Source organism: Gymnoscopelus braueri, assembly GCF_963280865.1.
Source record: "Gymnoscopelus braueri genome assembly, chromosome: 1".
NCBI lineage: Eukaryota > Metazoa > Chordata > Actinopteri > Myctophiformes > Myctophidae > Gymnoscopelus > Gymnoscopelus braueri.
Window position 1 is genome coordinate 24,772,715 of NC_137603.1, and position 21,391 is coordinate 24,794,105.

The 21,391-nt window shown below is 40.7% G+C and overlaps 1 protein-coding gene across 1 annotated transcript; it reads left to right on the forward strand.

Moving 5' to 3' along the window:
• Positions 1-220: 220 nt before the first annotated feature.
• On the forward strand, positions 221-19,957 carry slc22a31 (solute carrier family 22 member 31). Its single transcript, XM_080417731.1, has 9 exons — positions 221-623; positions 4,955-5,058; positions 5,265-5,419; positions 10,610-10,778; positions 11,379-11,524; positions 12,978-13,086; positions 14,971-15,185; positions 15,957-16,068; positions 17,160-19,957. Exons 1-9 carry the CDS (start codon positions 234-236, stop codon positions 17,617-17,619), a joined length of 1,860 nt encoding a protein of 619 aa, XP_080273857.1. The 5' UTR covers positions 221-233; the 3' UTR covers positions 17,620-19,957.
• The last annotated feature ends 1,434 nt before the right edge of the window (positions 19,958-21,391 follow it).

The window sequence follows — 21,391 nt, forward strand, 5'->3', positions numbered from 1 at the left end:
ATATTTGTGTTGTTAAAATGTAAAAAAAAAAAAAAAATGAAATGTGAAATGGTTAGAGTGCTCATGTGGCCTAATAAGTTGCTTCTTCTGGGCTTGTTTTCCTAGACCTGGTTGCTTGTTTCTCTCGCAAAACCTGGCAACACTGCCTGTGTGGCGCATCTCACTCAGCCAGAGAGAGTCCAACCAGCTGCTGTGAGCAGCAACACCAACAACAACTCAGTCACTTCAATACCATGGACTATGAGACGAAGATCTACCCTCAGGCGGGTGGTTATGGACGATACAACAGGATCCTGGTCATATTCAGCTGGTTTCCCAACTTCGCGGTGATGCTGAATCTGTTCTGCGACGTCTTCTACACCCTGATGCCAGACTCCTACCACTGCCGACCCGACCCGCAGCTTCTGCCGTCCGCCTTCCTCCTCAGCAACCTGACCAGACAGGCGTATCTGAACCTGACCATACCGTGGGTCAACGGCACCGGCCTGAGCCACTGTGAACTGTTCAAGTACTCGACCAACGCGTCCGATCTCTCTGAAAACGTCCCTAAAGAGAGGGTGTCCTGCACTAAAGGATGGGAGTACAGCCACACAGCTGGACTGCAGAGCAACTATGTGACAGAGGTAAAGAATGGAGCAAAACTAAACGTGTGTGTGTGTGTGTGTGTGTGTGTGTGTGTGTGTGTGTGTGTGTGTGTCTGGGATTGATGGTTGTTTGGACGTGGCTGAAGTTTCAACAGGGATGGGATGGGAAGAAGTAGGCCTACTTACATTTCCAGTCCAGAATTCAAAATGTACTTGAGTTTAAAAAGTACAAAAGTATTTGCATCAAAATGTACTTAAAGTACCAAAAGTAGAAGGTACTCACTGTGCAGAATGTCCCGTTTCACACGTTTTCAAATGTATACAAAATATTTTGAAAATGGTGTTGTGAGCTTGTAGATCGGCTATTTTCAAATGGCTGAAATATATAGGGCTGAAGTGGTTAATGTATGTTTTGTAATAATAATCAAAATCTACAAAGTAACTAGTAACTAACGTTTTCATATAATTGTAGTGGAGTAAAAGTACAATATTTGCCTCTGAGATGTAGTGGAGTAGAAGTAAAAGTACTGAAAATTGGAAATAGTCCAGTAAAGTAAAAAATACCTCAAAATTGTACTTAAGTACAGTACTTGAGTAAATGTACTTCGTTACTTTACACCACTGCTAAACGTATACGTCTGGAATTGATGGTTGTTTGGACGTGGCTGAGGTTTCAACACACTCACGGTTAAAGTATTGTCATCAGTCACACACTGATGATAAACAAACACATTGGCTTCTGAGTTAGCTCTGTTTAATCTTCACCAAAACAAATCCAGCTTCATGTTTAATAGCCCTTTCTCTGGTCTTGTCCAGTGGTAGGAAAAGTACTACATTTTTTTACTTAAGTAAAACATTTGAGTACTTTTCCTACTGTACTCTTACAAGTAAAAGTACAGAATTCAACAATTACTTGAGTAAAAGTACAAAAGTATTGGTATCAAAATGTACTTAAAGTACCAAAAGTAGAAAGTACTATTTATGCAGAATGTCCCATTTCACTAGTTTTCAAATGTATAAAAATCTTTTGAAAATAGCCGATCTACAAGCTCACGATGTGTCGCGAGCTTGTAGATCGACTATTTTCAAATGACCAAAAATATATGTAGGGCTGAAGTGGCTAATGTATGTTTTGTAATAATAATCAAAATCTACAAAGTAACTAGTAACTAAAGATTTCATATAATTGTAGTGGAGTAAAAGTACAATATTTTCCTCTGAGATGTAGTGGAGTAGAAGTAAAAAGTATTGAAAAATGTCAATACTGAAGAAAGTACCTCAAAATACCTTACCATACCACATAAGTACAGTACTTGAGTAAATGTACTTAGTTTCTTTACACCACTGTGTGTAATCGTCAACAAAACAAAACCACCTTCTTGTGAGCCCTTTCCCAGGTGTTGTCAACACATTATTATGTAAAACGCGTTTACTGAACGCTGAAAAGTCATATACCAGTTATGGTTCTGTAGAATTTAATCTAGTTCACCCGCTGTTGTTGCTCTGATCTCTCACTCTGGATAAGAGCGTCTGCTAAATGCCTAAATTGTAAACTGTTGGAGCCTATATGTGATAATGAAGTTGGCAGTCTGTAACGTTCATTCAATATTTGCTCAGGTTAAACAGCCCAAACTTCCCTGCCTTGTTGATGCCTAAAGCTTTTAGTTGTTTTCCCCCACTCTGTAATCTGCTGCTCCATTTACCAAGGTCTTTAGTAACAAGTAGACACAGTAAAGCTTTATCAAATGTTTTGTAAAGCTTTTGTTTTGTTGCCTAGTTTTCTGGATCTACCGATGAGATCTTTGTGGTCTCATTTCAGTCCTGGACTCAGTCCTGAAATTGTCAGAATGTATTGATAAACCTTGGATTGACTACCACAAGGGATACCTTGACCAAACGAGCCCCAGAAGAAGATGTTGTTAGTCTGGTGCCACTCCGTACCGTAGTGTGATTGTGTATGTAAAGCTTACTCTTGTTTATATTTTACTTACCCTATTGTTCAACAGACTCTTATGCCAGTTAGGAATCAGGATCCATCCCACTCAGCAAACACTGACAACGGATCTTGGTAGCAAAAAAAAAACACATCTCAGAGCAAACAACTGCTACTAGATATTCCCATGTAATACAGCTGTTCAAACAGCAATGGCAAGATTTAATACAAAGGCAGATTTTAAAACTCAATACATTTTTATTGCACTGCAGAAGGTTTCATAACATGGACACAATTGCCATGGATAGTGTGGATGAAATTAAATAATTAGTATCTCAATACTGATGAGCTAGCAGTATGGTCATTTGTCTTCGGGAAAGGGCCCTTCTACCTTCCCTCAACTGGTTAGGGCCTTAAGGAAATGAATATAGGAATAATTGAGTGTTTGTGCCCATGTGTTGTGATGCTAGGAAGTCCAATGCCCACCCACTTCCTGTGATCATGTCCTTCCACCAGTAATGGTTTCCCTTCTCCATGACGTATGTGTGCATGTACACTGTACTGTACAAGGAAAAATGTAATGGAATACAGTACAGACATGAGGCACTTGCCTGATTAGAGCACAACTGATGCCAGCTTTTCAGGTCCAATACAAATTCTAGGGGTCCTAGACAGTGATGTGTTCTACCGTGGTACGCTGTATACGTAGTATGGCCTGCAGATTTTTTTCGTCGCCACCGTATACATTCAAAAACATTCGAAACGGCGTATCTGATACGTTGATACGCATCTGATACGCTGCACCCAGGAGTGGCTGGCTGGGGGGCGCAGCAATACAAACAGCAAGAATGTGGTCTGACCGTCTGACTAGTCTAACTCTGAGGTGAAGGCTTATCATGTGCGTGGCTATTGTTCTTGAGGTGATAATTAATGGCTACTGGCGAAGGAATTCACACATTTCAACGACCTGCCATTCACTTCATTGAACGTAGGTCACTGAATTGAGTACTTCATTAGTATTCAAATTGCGCGTCATAGCACAGCAAAATCTTGAATCTTCAATACAGTTTGTGTCTTCAATGCCAAGTTAATATTCTGTAATAGATACAGGAATGCTCGCTGTTAACACTGCTATTATATCTGATAAGCCTAACCAGCATTTATTTATAACAATCCTTGCACTTCTATGGTAATAAAAATAAATACAAAATAAATGCATCCAAGGCTAAAAGCAGCTCCGAAGTGGTTGAGTTACAGGGTGATTAACATTAGAAACAGTAGAAAATCAGTACAAAGCATATTGTAAGTGTAGCCTACTCAGTGTGTTACTGTGAAACTGGGCCTGAGTGGGCATGGTCGAGTTTGTGGAGCGCACGTTTTTTTTTTACATTAATCAATAATACACGCGTGCGTGTGGGAGGAACTAGGGGGGAATTGTTATAGTATACCCTCCAAAAAAGTCTAGAACACACCACTGGTCCTAGACCACTGATTACCGGTGTTTTGACCGATATTTTGTCAAAAAGTGTAACATTTTCTTTTTCTAATCAATCTGAAAACACAAAACAACTTAGATTTGATTTTAACATTTAACCTGTAAGCAAAAAAAGCAATACAAATGAACAGAAATAACTTTTTTGATAGATACAAAATAAAAATAAAAGTTGAATTTTATTTTGTGACGTGTTGTGAGCTTGTAGATCGGCAATGTTTTTAAAAAAAAGTCACCTATAATGATGACATGTCCAGATTAGGGACGCCAGGCTAATTGGAACACATTAGCTGCATAATTGCCGATACTGATATCTCAAAAAAGTATAATAACAATAATGCCTATACTGTTTATCGGCCCGACTGATCGATCGGTCTGGCCCTAATTTGATGCTCAAAAGCAAGAACCAGTGCCCAGGCGTGCAAGCAAATAGATGGTATGTTTTCATGAGTTCACACAAGATGATGACGCCATAGCCCTTTGAACCTGGTGTGAGGGATTGGTGGGCAAGAAAAAACCTGCAAGAGAAGAAGGAAGAGGGAAGTGGAACAGGGTTTGGTATGTCACTATACGTCATAGTGCTGCCGTTTGTGCACTTTTGTTAAGACACAGGTTTGTTCTAATGTAATAATACTGTCAGCAGACACTCTAATTCAATCAGGAGGGACATGATCTACATTCCTCCTTGAGTCGCAAAAGTGTGGGTGTGTGTGTGTGTGTGGTGCACAATTCTCAGAAAGTTATGTAGTCTGATTATAATGAATGCTTATGCAACACTGTACAGTTGAAGATTCATTTAATTCATTTATTTTAATGTTGTAAAGTCAAAAATTACACAGATGCAGTGGTTCAAATCCCTCAGCATCAAATTAATTCAACTGCCTCTCTCTCTCTTTCTCTCTCTCTCTTTCTTTCTTTCTGTCTTTCTTTCTTTCTTTCTTTCAGTGGAACCTAGTTTGCACCGACTACTGGAAGATCCCTTTGCAACATGTCTGCTTTATGACAGGGTGGATTCTAGGATACATCCTCCTAGGCACGCTGTGTGACTGGTAAATAATGACTGTGTATGAGTTATGTCTGTCTCTATAGTATATGGGATAGAGATGATGACTCTACTCTGTACAATCCTGAGTGTTCATTTAACTCTGAGAGCGCACAAATGTAACCTGTATATATTGCCAATCTAGGTTACGATGACCAGTTGCACACTTCATGTGACTTCTGAATCATCCCTAACTTGTACTTGTGTCTTAAGGTTGGGTCGTCGCAGAGGTTTCCTCCTGTCTGTCAGTCTGTCCAGTCTGCTCGGAGTGGCGGTGTGCCTGTCCAACAGTCCTGTGGTGTTTCTCCTGCTGCGTCTCGCTCAGGGTGCCATGCTGGCCGGGATCTTCATCTCTTCATACATTTCCAGTAAGAGAAATTGTATTTAATATAATCCCATTTTTGAGTATCCAATTATTTTAAAGGGATAGTTCACCCAAAAAAAATACTTTTTTTCTATCGATTAGTCACCCCATGGAGACTTGAATTCATGGATATTTTTTATATCAAACAATAATTTGATGACCAGCGGACCGGTAGTCAGTGGTTCCGGTAGGAGATACAAAAGAGACTCTTTGTGTCTCCTACCGGAACCGCTGCCAGTCATCAAATTTTTGGCTTAGGAATGTGACAAAAACAAAAAAATATCCATGAATTCAAGTCTCCATGGGGTCACTAATCGATAGAAAAAAAAGTCATTTTGGGGTTAATTATCCATTTAATGTAGTTATTATGCCAATGAACCCTCCCCACACATTTATGTATTGCCACTGCTATTTCACTCACCTGCCAGTGAGGAGCCCCCACCGGGAGAAGGCAACATCTCCATCCTACTCCTCTTATTCAACTCCCCCCTGCTGAAAGTTGCCGCCCCCAGCCTGTAGAAGTAGGCTACGTGCAGTGAGAAATATCACCCTCCCGCCTTACTCCCCTCCCCTGAACACGGGCCATTGGTGTTGCGTGCACCGTGGGGGGATTTGAACCCCTAGACTCTGCAGTGGCCGGACCGGTACTTTACCCCTGAGCCACCTGAGCGCCCTCAAATGTTATACTTGGTTGCATCGAAAATAGCAGAGCTTGAAGGTGGGCTATTTCCAGTGCGCGACATGATGCACTATAGTATAAATCAGGAAGTGCCCTGTTAAATCGGAGCAGCTGGGTCAGAAAAGCGAGCGACGGGTGGAACTCTTGTGACAAATTGTGAAGTGAATGGCAACAAGAAGCAACACAGCCTCATGTGTCTTATGAGATATGGAGAAAAATCCTGTTCGATCCAGTGTTCATTTTGTTGACCAAGACTAAACGACTAATTTAGTCGACTAAGACTAAACAATTTCAGAGGACTCGAATAGGACTAAAACTAAATGTGTTATTCAAAAGAATAAGACTAAATCAGAATTTGCTGTCAAATTTAACACTACTTAGTATTATTACTATTTTCAAACAACCGCTCTATTGATAGCACTTTATGTTCACCTCTGTGGGGAAAAAAAGACACGTCTCCCTTGCATTTTGATTGATAGAACGACATTGTTTTATGCGTAACATGTTCTTGTCCATCGACTGAGGTTTGGGATGTGCATATTCTTTTCTATTGAGCCTTTGGCACACTTTCAGAGGCTCATGTCTGTTACAGAATTGAGTATACAGAAGACTACTCAGAAGAACTTCTGTGTATTCTATTCATTGGAGATATATTTAAATCTTGTGTGAACTGGAACAAAGTGTTTTGCCGTGTGTGTGTGCGTGCGTGTGTGTGTGTGTGTGCGTGTGTGTGTGTGTGTGTGCGTGCGTGCGCGTGTTTGACCATTTACGCCTGAGAATGTTAACATTGTTAAGGTGGCCATGTGATTTCTATTCTAGGATGAAACAAGGTATATTTGCTAGATTGGTTGAATAGATTCTCCAGACGCACTGCTGTAAAGCACTGCTCACTCTAAGCTATTCTAGCAAAACAAATAATAACTCTGACAATACAAGTGTTGTGGTGCCTTTTGATGAAAAAGGACAAATCTAGGGTCATATATCACAATATATAATCCTAGGTATGAAGTCCCCCCTTTGTCACATCTCATTGTACCTCGCCATCATATCTGTCTTAGGAAATGTCCCAATTTGCCCTAAGAAAAACAAATTCCGCCCTGTCCTATCTTGTGTTTATTTAAGGACATCATAACAGTTGTAACTGGAACCATTCCTCTACCAGTAATGTCTTCAACAGGTCATGATGAGGCATCCTTAAAGTGTAATTCAGTACAGCAAGTCACCCATAATCACTGAGAGGTGTTTGTGAGAGGGTGGGAAGCTCACTGCTTTGAGCCAGAAACATATTTAAAGAAGCCAGAAACTATAAATGCACAATACCTCAAGCCACAGTTAATGTATTTTAGCTCATGTTGATAGCAGTCTCTGGGGGATTGGTCTGTTATCTTCATGATGAGGTGTGTTTTCACATCACAACGTACAACAGTGAACATACTGTAATATCCAAATGGACATAAAACAGCTACATCGCACCGACAGCTCTTGTTCTATGTCACTCCGTCCTCGACCCGAGATATGACTGATTATGTCATTTATTTGAATTTTTTAACATCACGTGGAACACCATTGCCCAACTAATTTCCTTAGAGTGACACACTCACGGGATGAGCATGACTGTACGTGGGTTAGATATGAGTCTGATCTGCCATTGTGGATATGATGCCAGTGTATTAAGATGACTAAAGCCTGACCTGCATTCAGGAACAGTTGTTTTGTTATGGCCAAAGTGCTGCACTGCATCTGTGTGATGATAGACCCTGACCGATGCCAGATTAATGGGTCTGATCCCGATTTTTGGAAGAATCTAGACTACTATTTACTATCTTGAAACCAATTTGAAAAACTTTCAGATTTTGATTAAAGTTTCTATTTGAGAACATCTAACTTACATGCAAGAAAATAAATAGAAAAGTACCCCCCAACTTTCTGATAGATGAAAAAAAAAGTTATTTCATTGTATATATAATAAACTTACATAATACAATGAAGTTAATGAACATTTAACTAATTATGCAATGAAATGTCAGGGATTGTAAAAGGCACAGTAAAATGCTTAGTGTTGATATTTAGTAGTCAGGATTTTGCTGTGAAGGAGAGATGGTGGTGAAGGCGGTTAGAGGCAGTGATGTGTTCTACCGTGGTACGCTGTATACGTAGTATGGCCTGCAGATTTTTTCCGTCACCACCGTATACATTCAAAAACAGTTCAAAACGGTATCTGATACGTTGATACGCATCTGATACGCTGCACCCATGAGTGGCTGGCTGGGGGGCGCAGCAATACAAACAGCAAGAATGTGGTCTGACCGTCTGACTAGTCTAACTCTGAGGTGAAGGCTTATCATGTGTTTGGCTATTGTTCTTGAGGTGATAATTAATGGCTACTGGCGAAGGAATTCACACATTTCAACGACCTGCCATTCACTTCATTGAACGTAGGTCACTGAATTGAGTACTTCATTAGTATTCAAATTGCGCGTCATAGCACAGCAAAATCTTGAATCTTCAATACAGTTTGTGTCTTCAATGCCAAGTTAATACTATTCTGTAATAGATACAGGAATGCTTGCTGTTAACACTGCTATTATATCTGATAAGCCTAACCAGCATTTATTTATAACAATCCTTGCACTTCTATGGTAATAAAAATAAATAAAAAAGAATTGCATCCAAGGCTAAAAGCAGCTCCGAAGTGGTTGAGTTACAGGGTGATTAACATTAGAAACAGTAGAAAATCAGTACAAAGCATATTGTAAGTGTAGCCTACTCAGTGTGTTACTGTGAAACTGGGCCTGAGTGGGCCTGGCCGAGTTTGTGTGGGCATTTTTTTTAACATTAATTAATTATACGCGCGTGCGTGCGGTGCGTGTGGGAGGAACTAGGGGGGGAATTGTTATAGTATACCCTCCAAAAAAATCTAGAACACACCACTGGTTAGAGGGGAATGGCATCCATCTCCACTGCTGATCGGTGTGAAGCTGAAGCATTCGGAACAATCCATTCAGTTACGTGTATATTGAAAGGAATCTTCTGAAGTTGTACATGATGTGTGGAACAAGCTAGTACTAGGTACTGCTCTGTTAGGGAGTTCCCTATCTGTTTCTGATATGTATGTACATTCTCCACATTCCTGTGAGGTCAGGAGTTATTGAGACCAGATTTTGTTCTGTGGGGTAAGAATGATGCGGTGCTGCCTGGGTGTAAGGACTTGGGACTGGGAGGAACATTTCCCAATTCCCTTCCCCACAGCCTCTCCATAGGGGGACAGAAACAATAGCAGGACAGAGGGCAGGGAAGTGAGCAGGAAGTGACCTATCTGCTTTCCTCCGTACCTCTTTTCAAGGTTCAAGGTCTCTTTATTTGTTACATCTTGTGTATGAGTACAGAAGAGTAAAGTTCTTTTGTTCTGATTTCCTCGCAGCAGTGATAATAATAATAATAAACATAACCACATCAAGGGAAAACAAAAAAGGAGAACACTTGGGGGACATGAGGTGGAAGTTCCTAGGCATTTCACACCGCATCTCAAACATGCGGTATTATATAGCCTAACTCTGTTGGACACAATCCCATACTTGACCACAGTGAGCAAGGGTTAGAGAGTTACAGTGAACAAACTTAGTCTTGCGTAGCCTAATCAGACCATCATAGTAGTTTTTTGAAATACTGGTACTGTAGCTTGTTTCCGGTTCTCCAACCGAGAGGTTCTCATTTCATTTGGGGCATCTGGAAAGTTTGTTTTGGCACTTTCAGCACCCTCTGGTGGTCTTATTTACAGACAGCATGACATAATGCATACCTTATTATACAGCCTCATTACAGTAGTTTTGCATTGATGTGTTGATCAACTAATAAGCCATATGCTGATCATACAACTGTCCCATTGGTTTTGGATTGTTTACAGAATATGGCTGTGCATTGGCTCACAGTATATGTATAAACTTATAATGACATATCATGATCTACTAGCAGCAACAGTTATACAACATCGGTGTCTAAGAATGTGATTTGGGGTTTTTAGTTTGACCCCTGTAGTCAGCCTCAACTGTCTTCCCTTAACCCATTAAGACATGAAGCCGATTCTACAAATGTCTTCTAACATTTTTCTAAAAAAACGTATGTTGCTTTATCCGTGGCTCTCAAACTTTTTCATGATTGTCAAGGACCCCCAAAATGATATGTAATTGGCCGCGGACCCCCCATCTCAAAATATTTTGTTCCAGGGACCCCCCAGAAGCAAAGATTTGAGTTAAAACGTTCGCTTTAAAATAATACATGAATTCACAGATTTGCACACATTTTCAAAATGTTTCTAAAATAGCAGATCTACACTCAGTGCTGTGCTATGCACTTGTATATCTGCTATATATATATTTTTTTTAAGTCAATGGCTATTAAATGTCCCATTGGTTTTGGACTGTTTACAGAATATGGCTGTGCATTGGCTCACATTAAGTGTCATTCTCTCCACCTTTCTCTCGCATTCTCTCTCTCATGTCCTCCTCCTGCTGTCAGGGTTGGAGCTTTGTGACCCTCCTCATCGCCTAATGGTTGCCATGGTCAGTGGCTTCTTTGCTGTGAGTGCAGAGCTGCTGTTGCCGGGCTTTGCCGTGATGTGTCGTGATTGGCCCATTCTCCAGGCTGTGGCCACACTGCCTCTGCTCTTCCTGCTTTCCTATTGGTGGTGAGTCAGTCTGGGTGCCATGTTTGGAATGTGCAGGGTACGGCTTCACAATACATCACACATATATCACACTAACACTGTAGTCATATCGCAAGAGGGCTGCATACTTTTAATAGAGGACAGCCTCACAAACAATGTATTCTAGTGTTGTGCTCAAACTCGGGCCTAAAAATGTTAAAACGTCAGGAAATCTTTCATTGTATTCAAAACTGAGCAAATTCTAACCTTTAGCATGCCCTCTCTCCAGTTGTTGTGATCATTTGTGAACACAGAGAGACATTGTATAGAATTAGCTGTTCTAATGTATTGCAGAACGTAGGAGAAGCACAGTATTTAGCAGAAATATTCTCTGTTATATCCTGAAGCCCTAGGATCTAATTATAGGGTGATTGGCTTCTACAAAATGGACGGCAACAGGGTAAATTTCACACCAAATTGTGCTACAATGTTCTGCTAGTCTCTTCCTGAGTTATTGTGATGTTTTTTTACCATGTACTGTAGGCTTTACTAAGTATTTATGATTAAAGTAAGTAATCATAAATACAAATTGTGGAACGTGAGTATGTGTGTGTGTTACTGACATTATGATGTGCTCCTCAGCTGTGCATCAGTGTACCCAGAGTCTCCTCGCTGGCTGCTGGCAACATCCCAGATCCAGGAAGCTAAGAGGAGCCTTCAGGATTTCTCAACTAGGAATGGAGTATGTCTGACGGATGAGATCTGCCCTGGTGAAACTCTGCTATCAGGTACGTACACACACACACACACACACACACACACACACACACACACACACACACACACACACACATGCGGACACGGATACGGATAATAGCATACATAAATTGCACAGTTTCCATCTTCGAATTGCTGAGAGGCATTCTAATGAATGCCAATATCTCTCCATATACTTCTCCAAACGCAACCTTACCTGCTGTAACCTACAGTAGCAACAACTGCCTGTACTACGAAGCAAATTCAACATACCCAGGATATCTTTTTATTATTTGGCTTCACTAACCCTAACGACCACAATCACATTAAGCCGCCACGCAAAGGTTGTGATCAACACGTTTGTGTTAGCAGCGTATGATCAATCGCAAACATGGACAATTCTACTGGCAGCAGAGCATCCTATTTCACAAACTAAACTATAGATACTAGCATTAATAACCATAATATCAGACAAATACAAATAACTCAAACATAATACAGGTTATAGCACCCTTCACACACAGGGCAATTCAAAGTGCTTCACAGAATACAAACACATTTTATTAACAATTCACAATTAAAAGTGCAACTTACAGATCAAAGAAGAAAGAAATCAAATATTCCCACCTTTTGATGCAAGCAAGACCTAGTTGTTTTTAGCCATTACTGGGTAGATGACTCGGGTTATTCCCAGATAATACGCTCAATGTCGTGCTATACAAATACCACTGAGCTGCAGCACTAAAAGACTGCAGCACACAAATATCACATGGTATAGTGCTCACTGGCATGTATTATAGCTTGATTGCTGCATTAATTATAAACTTATAATGACATATCATGATCTACTAGCAGCAACAGTTATACAAACATTGGTGTCTAAGAATGTGATTTGGGGTTTTTAGTTTGACCCCTGTAGTCAGCCTCCACTGTCTTCCCTTATTAACCCATTAAGACATGAAGCCCATTCTACAAATGTCTTCTAAATCCCAACAGTTTTCTAAAAAAACGTATGTTGCTTTATCAGTGGTTCTCAAACTTTTTCATGATTGTCAACTCAAGGACCCCCAAAATATGTATTTGGCCGCGGACCCACTCATCTCAAAATATTTTGTTCCAGGGACCCCCCCCAGAAGCAAAGATTTCAGTAAAAAATGTTCACTTTAAAAGAATGTGTATGCACAGATTTGCACACATTTTAATTTTTTTTCTAAAAATAGCAGATCTACAAGCTCGTTGCGCGGCACTCGGTGCCGTGCTATGAGCTTGTATATCTGCTATTTTTTTACATGCGTTCCCGGTCTTAATGAGTAAATGTAGCAGAAGTACACCAAATTATGGCCTGAAATGATATTAGTGGTAATCTGTTGGAATGGGGTTTTGCGCCATTCCAAGGTCAACCTGATTCGGATGGGTGAGTAGTATATTAGTGTGAACATGTGTTGTCATCATTAAAGTTGTCTGTGGACCTGTTTGTTCCTACAGAGATGGACGTGGCGTATGGAGAGGACTGCCAGCCAGAGTACCACTCTGTCCTGGAACTGCGTCAGACCCGTGTCATCTGGAAGAACTGCCTCATCCTCAGCTTCACAATGTGAGTTGCTATAGACCGTTTTTTTTTTGCACTCAATGTTCCCATTTGACTTGCATTTAGGGCTGGGCAATGTGACTTCAAATCAATATCACGATCATTTCAAACTTTTGCCTCGATTACAATTAATGAACGATTGTTTGTTTGTTTTTATGGTGAAAATTGCCAATCAACATGGCATAATACAGGGTTTAATGTTTAGATTCTAAACACTAAACCCTTCATTTAGAACCTTCCCTAAAATATCCGGGACAACGCTCCACATGTCCCAGACTCTTCTCCCTTCTGGCTCCCAAACTGTGGAACGAACTCCCCATTGCAGTTAACACATTGAGTGCCAAAAACGGTCCCGGCCGTTTTTCATAATCCAAACAAGGTGTGCCAAAAACGGTTATAACCATTTTTGGAAAAAATAAAAAATAAATAAAAAAAAGATTTAGACTTTAATCCACGTCCTGGTTAACTTATGACTTCAAAAGCCTGTATCTCGGCTCCTGTGTACTTTTTTTTGGACTATTTTGACTATTTTCAACTGGCTGCAACTATGGAACGGATTACCGAATGTTTTAAAAAAAAATCCCCCGATTGTACGAGACCTCTATGTGTGTAATGAGGGGATCACCGTGAGGACGGTGATCACTGAAAATATTTTGTGACTACTTGAAAATGGTTCAAAAATGGTAAAAAATCCAGGCACTGACTGTACCCTGTTTAAAAAAAAACCCTGGCACTCAATGTGTTATAGCTGCAGACTCACTCCCGATCTTTCGCCGTAATCTGAAGACTCACCTCTTCAGACTCCACCTTATCCCATAGCACCTGCCGTAGCACTTGCCCTAGCCTTGACAACCATGCAGGCTTATGCAAAGGTTAAAATGTCATTTAGATGGCATGTTATGTAGACAAATGCCAGGTTCATTTGTTGACCTGGCATCGTATAGTTTGTACAGTTTCAATGTACAGGTTATTTATTTTTTGATATTATACTGTTAGACTGATGCCAGGTTCTTGGTTTACCTATGATCCTAGATTACTATTTCTATGCATTTGATGCATTACCTCCTTGTGTTTACCTCGCTTACTGTAAATCGCTCTGGATTAATTAAGGGCGTCTGCTAAATGCCTAAATTGTAAATTAGACTAATCGAGTTAGTCAATTATTTTAGAAACACAACTTTTTTCATGTCGATTGGTTGATATATACTGTATATATTTTTTTATTATCATAAAAAAACCTGCTTCTTGATTAATCGATTAACCTACATGAGCAAGATTAAGTCGGTTATTGGGTCAAACATTTGTTTTGTTTGTTTTGAGATATTTTCTGTTAATTGCCCAGCTATACTTGCATTATATTTAGTTAAAAGCAGTAATTATAGAAAAAAATACACACACACACACACACTATCATGTTGAAACCAGTGAATAGGTATCGCACGTAAACAGGAAACAGGTTCCCAAGGCGGTCCGAGAGCAGAAACGGGGGTCGTGGCCGAGGAAACCCGTCTGTACACTGGATATAGACATGTAAGCGCCTATAGCTGAATGGGTAGAGAGCCCGCCTGGGAAGCAGAAGGTCGCAGGTTGATCCCGGCAGTGTTGAGGTGTCCCTGAGCATGACCGCACCCACCCCGGTGCCCCCCAGTTTGCTGAATGGCACACCATCCCATTATATCTTCACCGAACTGAATTAGACCCATTATATTAGTTATATTATACCTTGTGGGAACGTTACTGGGTGAGTGCTGACATGGGCCCAATTTTCACATGTACGTGGCTCGCTGGGGTGGGGATCAAGGTGACTGTGTGGGCTACTCCCACATCTATTTGCGACTGAAAAGTTGAGTCACCCGTGCTAACTGATTCCTCGTTTGTCTGCCCCCCCAGGTTCATTGGAACGGGCATCCAGTACTGCTTCACCAGAAACCTACACAGCTACTCCAGGAAGTTCTATTTCAGCTACTTCCTCCGGGTGCTGACTGGAGCGCTGGCCTGCATCTTCCTCTGCTTCACCGTCAACCGTTTAGGCCGTCGTGGCATCCTGCTGCTCTCCGCCATCATCACTGGTCTCGCATCACTGGTACTGTTGGCCCTGACTCAGTGTAGGTGACATCATCTTGCTACTCTATCCTACCTTGCCATTACTCTATCCTACTCTTATCTTACCTTGCCCTGTCATCCTAAAGCCTTATTCATACTTTGTTGCACTACGGTTTCGCTTGTCGAAATTATGCTCATGTTGTGACCATAATTAAGCATATATTCTCGAAGTTCCTGTGTTTACGCGCCTCTTCTGATTTGAAGCAGTGTTTGTGGAACATTTGGCTGGCTACAGTATTCAGATACTTTGTAACTTTTCTCATATTTGGGATTTTGTCCCAATCTGACACTCTCACATACCTTCCAATTATTTCTGCCTCACAACGTGCACATTCTTACACACCAAAATGTACACAGTATTAGAGCTTCATATTTCATACAGACATGGAGCTTCATATGTCAGAAAGACATTTGTCTAAAACTAGTTCAAGAAAGTGGAGCTTAAGACCTGATCACTGATCAAGCGGGGTCTTAATCAATCTGATGCTTTTTTTCTCTGTTTATGCAGCATCATAATAATATGAGGAGTAAGTGAAGTTACCATGTGAGTGTGTATTCTCCTATTATTGCTCCCAGACAGAGATTATATATTTAAAAAATGTAAGGAATTTTGGGGGTTGTTTTTCAAATTCAGAGCAAGGCAGTAATGTCCCAGTCAGTGTAGAAATCCAGATCTGTTATAAGGGATTGGATATAAAGTACCCAGATTGTAATGTATTTGAATGAGTGTACAGAAAATCAAGTGTGTGTGTGTGTGTGTGTGTGTGTGTCAGATCTACGTGGAGGCCTGGTGTTGGTGCTGTCTGTTCTTGGCCTGCTGTCCTCACAAGCCCTTGCGATGCTCAGTGCATTCTTCGCCAGTGAGGTCATGCCCACCGTGGTTCGGTAAGTGCTGCTCTGGTTGGCTCTATCCTGGACCTGTGCGTCTGTTAGGGCTTAGGGATGTACTTAGACTGTAGTTCTCAAAGGTTTGACTCTGAGAGTGTATAAATGTATACGCTGTCAGAGTTACACACCTGTAAGGGTCCATTTGAAATCCCCTCAAGGAACCCTGAGGGTCCCTGGATCCCACTTTGAGAACCTTTCTTTCGACTAAGGCAAAGATCCTTAGAGACAACAAGATGGCCAATACCACACCTCGCCACTAGTACGTAAAAGTGGACACAAATGGTCTCCTAAGTGGGACTGGTAACTGCACTTGACTCATTTTATTTTATTTTTTGAATATTGCTGCTACCCTGAACAGGGCTCCGTCATAAAATAGATTTTGTATCTCAATGGGACTCAAGGTCAGAAGTTCAGAGTGCTCTGAGCAGCACAGATTCTCACAGCGTATTTACAAACGCAAACCCCTAAACCCACGCGACACGACACAGAAGGCCAACAACCTTGCTGTGTTACTTATTAGGTCCTGCACTTGATCTCAGACACCCCCAATTTTTGATCTACAAGCTCATAACGCATCGCAAGCTTGTAGATCTGTAATTTGAGATATCGTTGAACATTTTCGAAAATAAAATACGGGCATGAAACCTTATGATTTTATTTTACAGTTTTTATGGCAAGCTAGTAAGCAACGCAGTTCGCAGACATATTAGCTACTTTAAATCTCTCATTGTTTTTCTGTGTGTGGTATTGATTCAAATTGGGAAATCACAATCTCTATTCACTATTACCGTAGCTCAAGTTGGCTGGCTTAGAGCCATCTCAATGGCTCTGGCTGGTTGACTCAACAGGAACTAGTTAGTGTCTCATTGTATAACAAAGTATAATACAGGGTTAAGTGGTTAGTAAGACTTTAATTTATGTTTTAAACCTGCTTCTTGATTATTCGATTAACCTACCTGAGCAAGATTAAGTCTGAAGTTCATTGATAGAGATGTTGCCTCGTTATGCCACCATCTCCATCTGTTTCTGCCAACCCTGCCTTCTGTGTCTCCTTGACACTTTGTTCACTCACCTTCCTCTCCACACAGAGGTGGCTGTCTGGGCCTGGTGCTGGCGGCAGGCTGCGTCGGCATGGCCGCCTCCTCCCTGATGGAGCTCCAGAACAACGGGGGCTACTTCCTCCATCACGTCATCTTCGCCTCGTTCGCCGTCCTCTCCGTGCTCTGCATCATGCTCCTCCCCGAGAGCAAACGGAAGCCCCTCCCAGACTCCCTGAAGGACGGCGAGAGGCAACGCCGGCCGCCTCTCTTCCTGTCCCAGGGCGACAGGGACAACCTGCCGCTTCTGTGCACACGGCCCCGTGTATCGGAGTACAACCCTGAGAACTACCACCGGCTCGCCTCCGCCACCAGGAAGATGTTGACCAAAGATACGTTGCCCTACAAAATTGGCGCCACGCCCGTGCACTCCCCTCTGCTGGCGGCCAACGGGGCACCGAGCAGAGAAGTGGGACTAGAGAACGGCCTGCTGAGAGAAGACGTGGCGTAGTGGTGTGTGCGTCGCGGCCACTCTCGTTCGGACCCGTCCTGTACAGACCCAGATTATGTACCGAGCATATACCTCTACACACGCTGTCGTCATCCCAAGTGTCATCCAATACATTTTCAATCTAGTCACTCACCAGATTACCTGACCTTGGCTCAGATGCGTCTCGTTTCAGAATGACATGGTCAAGAAATATGTCAGTCTTTGTGAGTTATATTCCATAATTTTAACTTTTTTCCTTTTTGTTGTTACATTTTTATGTTGTTTTTTTACTGAAGTGATATATATATATTTTCAAATCTAATGATGCACTGAAAAACTATTTGTCGACAGCCGTGTCGTTTGCTAGGTTTGTGACCCTCTTTGGATAATGCAACATTGCACCATGCACAGTGAAATCTGGAGTGTTTTTTTACTAAGAAAGTGTAGAAAATGGATCTGGGTCTGTTTTTGAACTTTCACAGTTAAATTAATATGATTTTTTTTACTGTGTATGTTCTTGTCGGTGGTATATTCACTAGAGCATGAACACATTACTAACCACTACAATTTTGAGGTCATATATTGTCTGTGTAGAGACATGAATGTAAATGGAGAGGAGCATGCTGAACCATACAAGCATTGGTCATTCACACAGCAACGCCTGTCCACTTATTGGAGACTCATGGAGACTCATGCTTGTTATTAAGAATGGTTGTCTGTAGCTGTCGCCTCCTGTCTGACTGTCCGCTCATTTAATTCACCAGAGACACAGCAGTTTGGTTCAAATTGCCTGGTATTTTGTGTTGTATATATGGAAGCAGACAAGAGGGCACCTAATGCTTAATTTATGCTCTGTCGTATGATGGTGTTGCTCACCGAAAATTGCTTGTAAATAAGCTATTTTCAGCGAGTGACACCATCGCACAATGAAGAATAAATGGGGCTTAATGAGTTGACTGAAACATTAGTTACTTAATATAATGACATAGGAGTCAAAGGGCATTCCTTTTCTGTTTTGGTCTGTTTTCTGGAGAAAGCGTGCTTGTTTGCATGATTAAAATATATTTATTGACAGTATTTGCCTGACCATTTTTGGTCAGATCTGTATTGTGTGGTGATCAGGGTAGTGAATGAACAGCAGTAACTTTTGGCAGGTAATGATCACTTGGAGGTTCTGTCCTATACTAAAATGGTGAAAGTGGATGGTGGATTTGGGGAATATCCACTAATGACTATGAACGATAAATGTAACTGCCACAGTACTTTTAAGTTATGATCCTTGAACAGGTTTCTGGGATAATAAGAAGTCACTTTTGTGAAGTAGCTTTATGTTTCATAACTACACAGTAAAATTCTGTTAATTTAGGGAGAGTAAAATATGTACTCAAATAGACCTGTTTTTCCATTCCGTGAGTTTAATTAACAGTGAGCATTACTGTATTAGAAACGTAAAGAGACATCTATAATTTAAGGGAATCTTAGACCGTAACGTTAACCAATAGGATGCACACACCTATGAAGTACCCCATGGAGTGTTGTTACGTTATCCTGTTGTCGGGTTTTGTTTTTTTCCGACCGTTTAATTTTTGTAATCTGAATTAGTTTTAATACCCACGCAGATGTGATTACTCAAGAATATAACTTATGTCCTTTTTGTTTAATATAGCACAATGAGGATGACCTCAACAAAATGTTTAGTATTATGGAAACTCCACATACATAATGAAATGCTCTTAAGAATTGAAGAGTATTTTATATAACACTATTGTCTATTGTGTCTTTCAGCTGTTGGCAGTAAAACTAGAAATTACTGTTCAGTATTTGGGAATGTCAAATGCTTTATTTTTTTAGGCCTTTTGTGAGTTTCATTTCATGTGGCGCATGTCTGCCCATGTTGTTATCCTTTGGCACCACTAGATGGTGCTCTTCTCTCAAAACTCTGAATTAGAATTGTATTGTGTATATTTCTGTTCATTCTTATGTGTAATTTAAATCTGCATGTGAATGAAGATTTTGTTCAAATGTCACTGGCACGATCATCACACAATTCCAACAATGGTTTTGCTGTGCCTATTACGTTCTCATTGTCAGATAAACGGTAGAATTCTGGGCTTTGTTTTAATAAACAAGCCAACTCAGTCTGAAGGAACGAAACATTGTCTGTTTTTATTATCATATATATAGTAGTCTTGTCACAAGTTGAGGATTTTCTTGTGTTCAGTGAATGTTGCCTGGAGCATTCATAGACATAAAAGTAGTAGCACAACCTGGACCAATTAAATTCATCATTTAAAAATGATTGAACTTCATTGGCATTTAAAGGTTAGGTAAAGTCTGGGTAAAATGGCAAGTATACTAAGGTGTGTGTGTGTGTGTGTGTGTGTGTGTGTGTGTGTGTGTGTGTGTGTGTGTGTGTGTGTGTGTGTGCACGTGCGTGCGTGCGTGAGTTTTTTTAGTGTATTCCCTAAATGACATTATTTCCCTCCTAGATTCTTTAACTCCTAGGCAGATGATGAGTGTCAGCCAAAATGTTTTTTTTAATAGTTTTTAATATAAAAAAGCTTTTAAATCAACAAAGTTATTTGCCATTACTGCGGATCCCAACATGCAGACAACACCTTGTTTCCAAGTCTGGCCCTGACTTTACATTTCTGCAGTTATCTAAACAAAGAGTTCTGCATTTCTTTTTGTGGTGAAAATAGGCACTCAGTCTAACACTATTGTATGCCTGCTAAGTGGATGTTTGGTAGAATATTGTGGCATCTGCAGGTGTTTCCATGTTGTTGTGATCATGATTCTTCAGTTTGATCCCCATACTGATGGAGGTGAGCAGTGGTGGACTTAAAGTACTCAAGCCCAGGAAATTACAGATACTCCTGGTCAAATATTGTCATGGCAGCTTGGTGGTCCTGTCTAGTATCTGACATTCTCTGCTTCTCTCATGTCTATTGTGTTGGAGTTGCATTCTGCATGTGTCCTGTCAATTACTTACTACTTACTTCTATGCGTGTATCCTTCTATCTGGCAATCACCTGGATAGCTACAAATACCTGGCTGTGACTGCTCTCTGTGCTCAGTTATAACTTCCAGCTAGTGCACACGCTTGTGCCACTAGTGTTACAGTAAGTACAAGTCTCTCCAGCAGATATTTTAGATTGACAACCTGATCAACATTTGGCTTTCAGTACAGTCAGCCTCCCATGCAGCTCCAACCTGGACCAAATACACAGCCTGAAGATATACAACAAGAAATACTTATGTGCTTGTTTTTATGCAGCTTGAGAAGCTCAGTTCTCAAGCTGTCTCAAGCTGTCTCAAGTTGAGACCTCAGTTAATTGTTGCTGCTTGTGAAGAAGCTTGTAAGCATTACTAAGGATTGAGAAGCTTGTTCCTCAGTTTATTACAAAGGCTTTATCTTTAATTAAAGGTCAAAACTGAGGTACAAGCTTACAAGCTTGTACCTCAGTTTTGACTTTCAATTAAAGATTGTTCTGTATCTTCATTGTTTGCCTTGATACATTAGTTACTCAACTAGAAGTTACTCAGTTCAATTTGAGTTAAATGATTGAAGTACTTGCTTTTCAAAATGCTTTAAATGTGCATGCTTTAAAAAATATAAAGAATACATTTTGTTTTTAATATCAATGCATTGCTGTAATGAAAGTTAGACATTTCCCCCCAAAAATAGATTTTCCAAAAATAGATGTCCAGAAGGAAAAAAATTGCAATAGTCAAAATAATAGATCTACAATCTCAAAACGCCTCGCATTGCGATGCCATGTAGGAGTGTTGT

Excerpts from the sequence above, each read along its gene's own strand:
- slc22a31 (XM_080417731.1), top strand. The coding sequence starts at position 234 with ATGGACTATGAGACGAAGATCTACCCTCAGGCGGGTGGTTATGGACGA. Across the intron at positions 5,059-5,264 it reads CTAGGCACGCTGTGTGACTG|GTTGGGTCGTCGCAGAGGTT; the intron begins GTAAATAATGAC and ends TTGTGTCTTAAG. Across the intron at positions 15,186-15,956 it reads ACTGTTGGCCCTGACTCAGT|ATCTACGTGGAGGCCTGGTG; the intron begins GTAGGTGACATC and ends TGTGTGTGTCAG.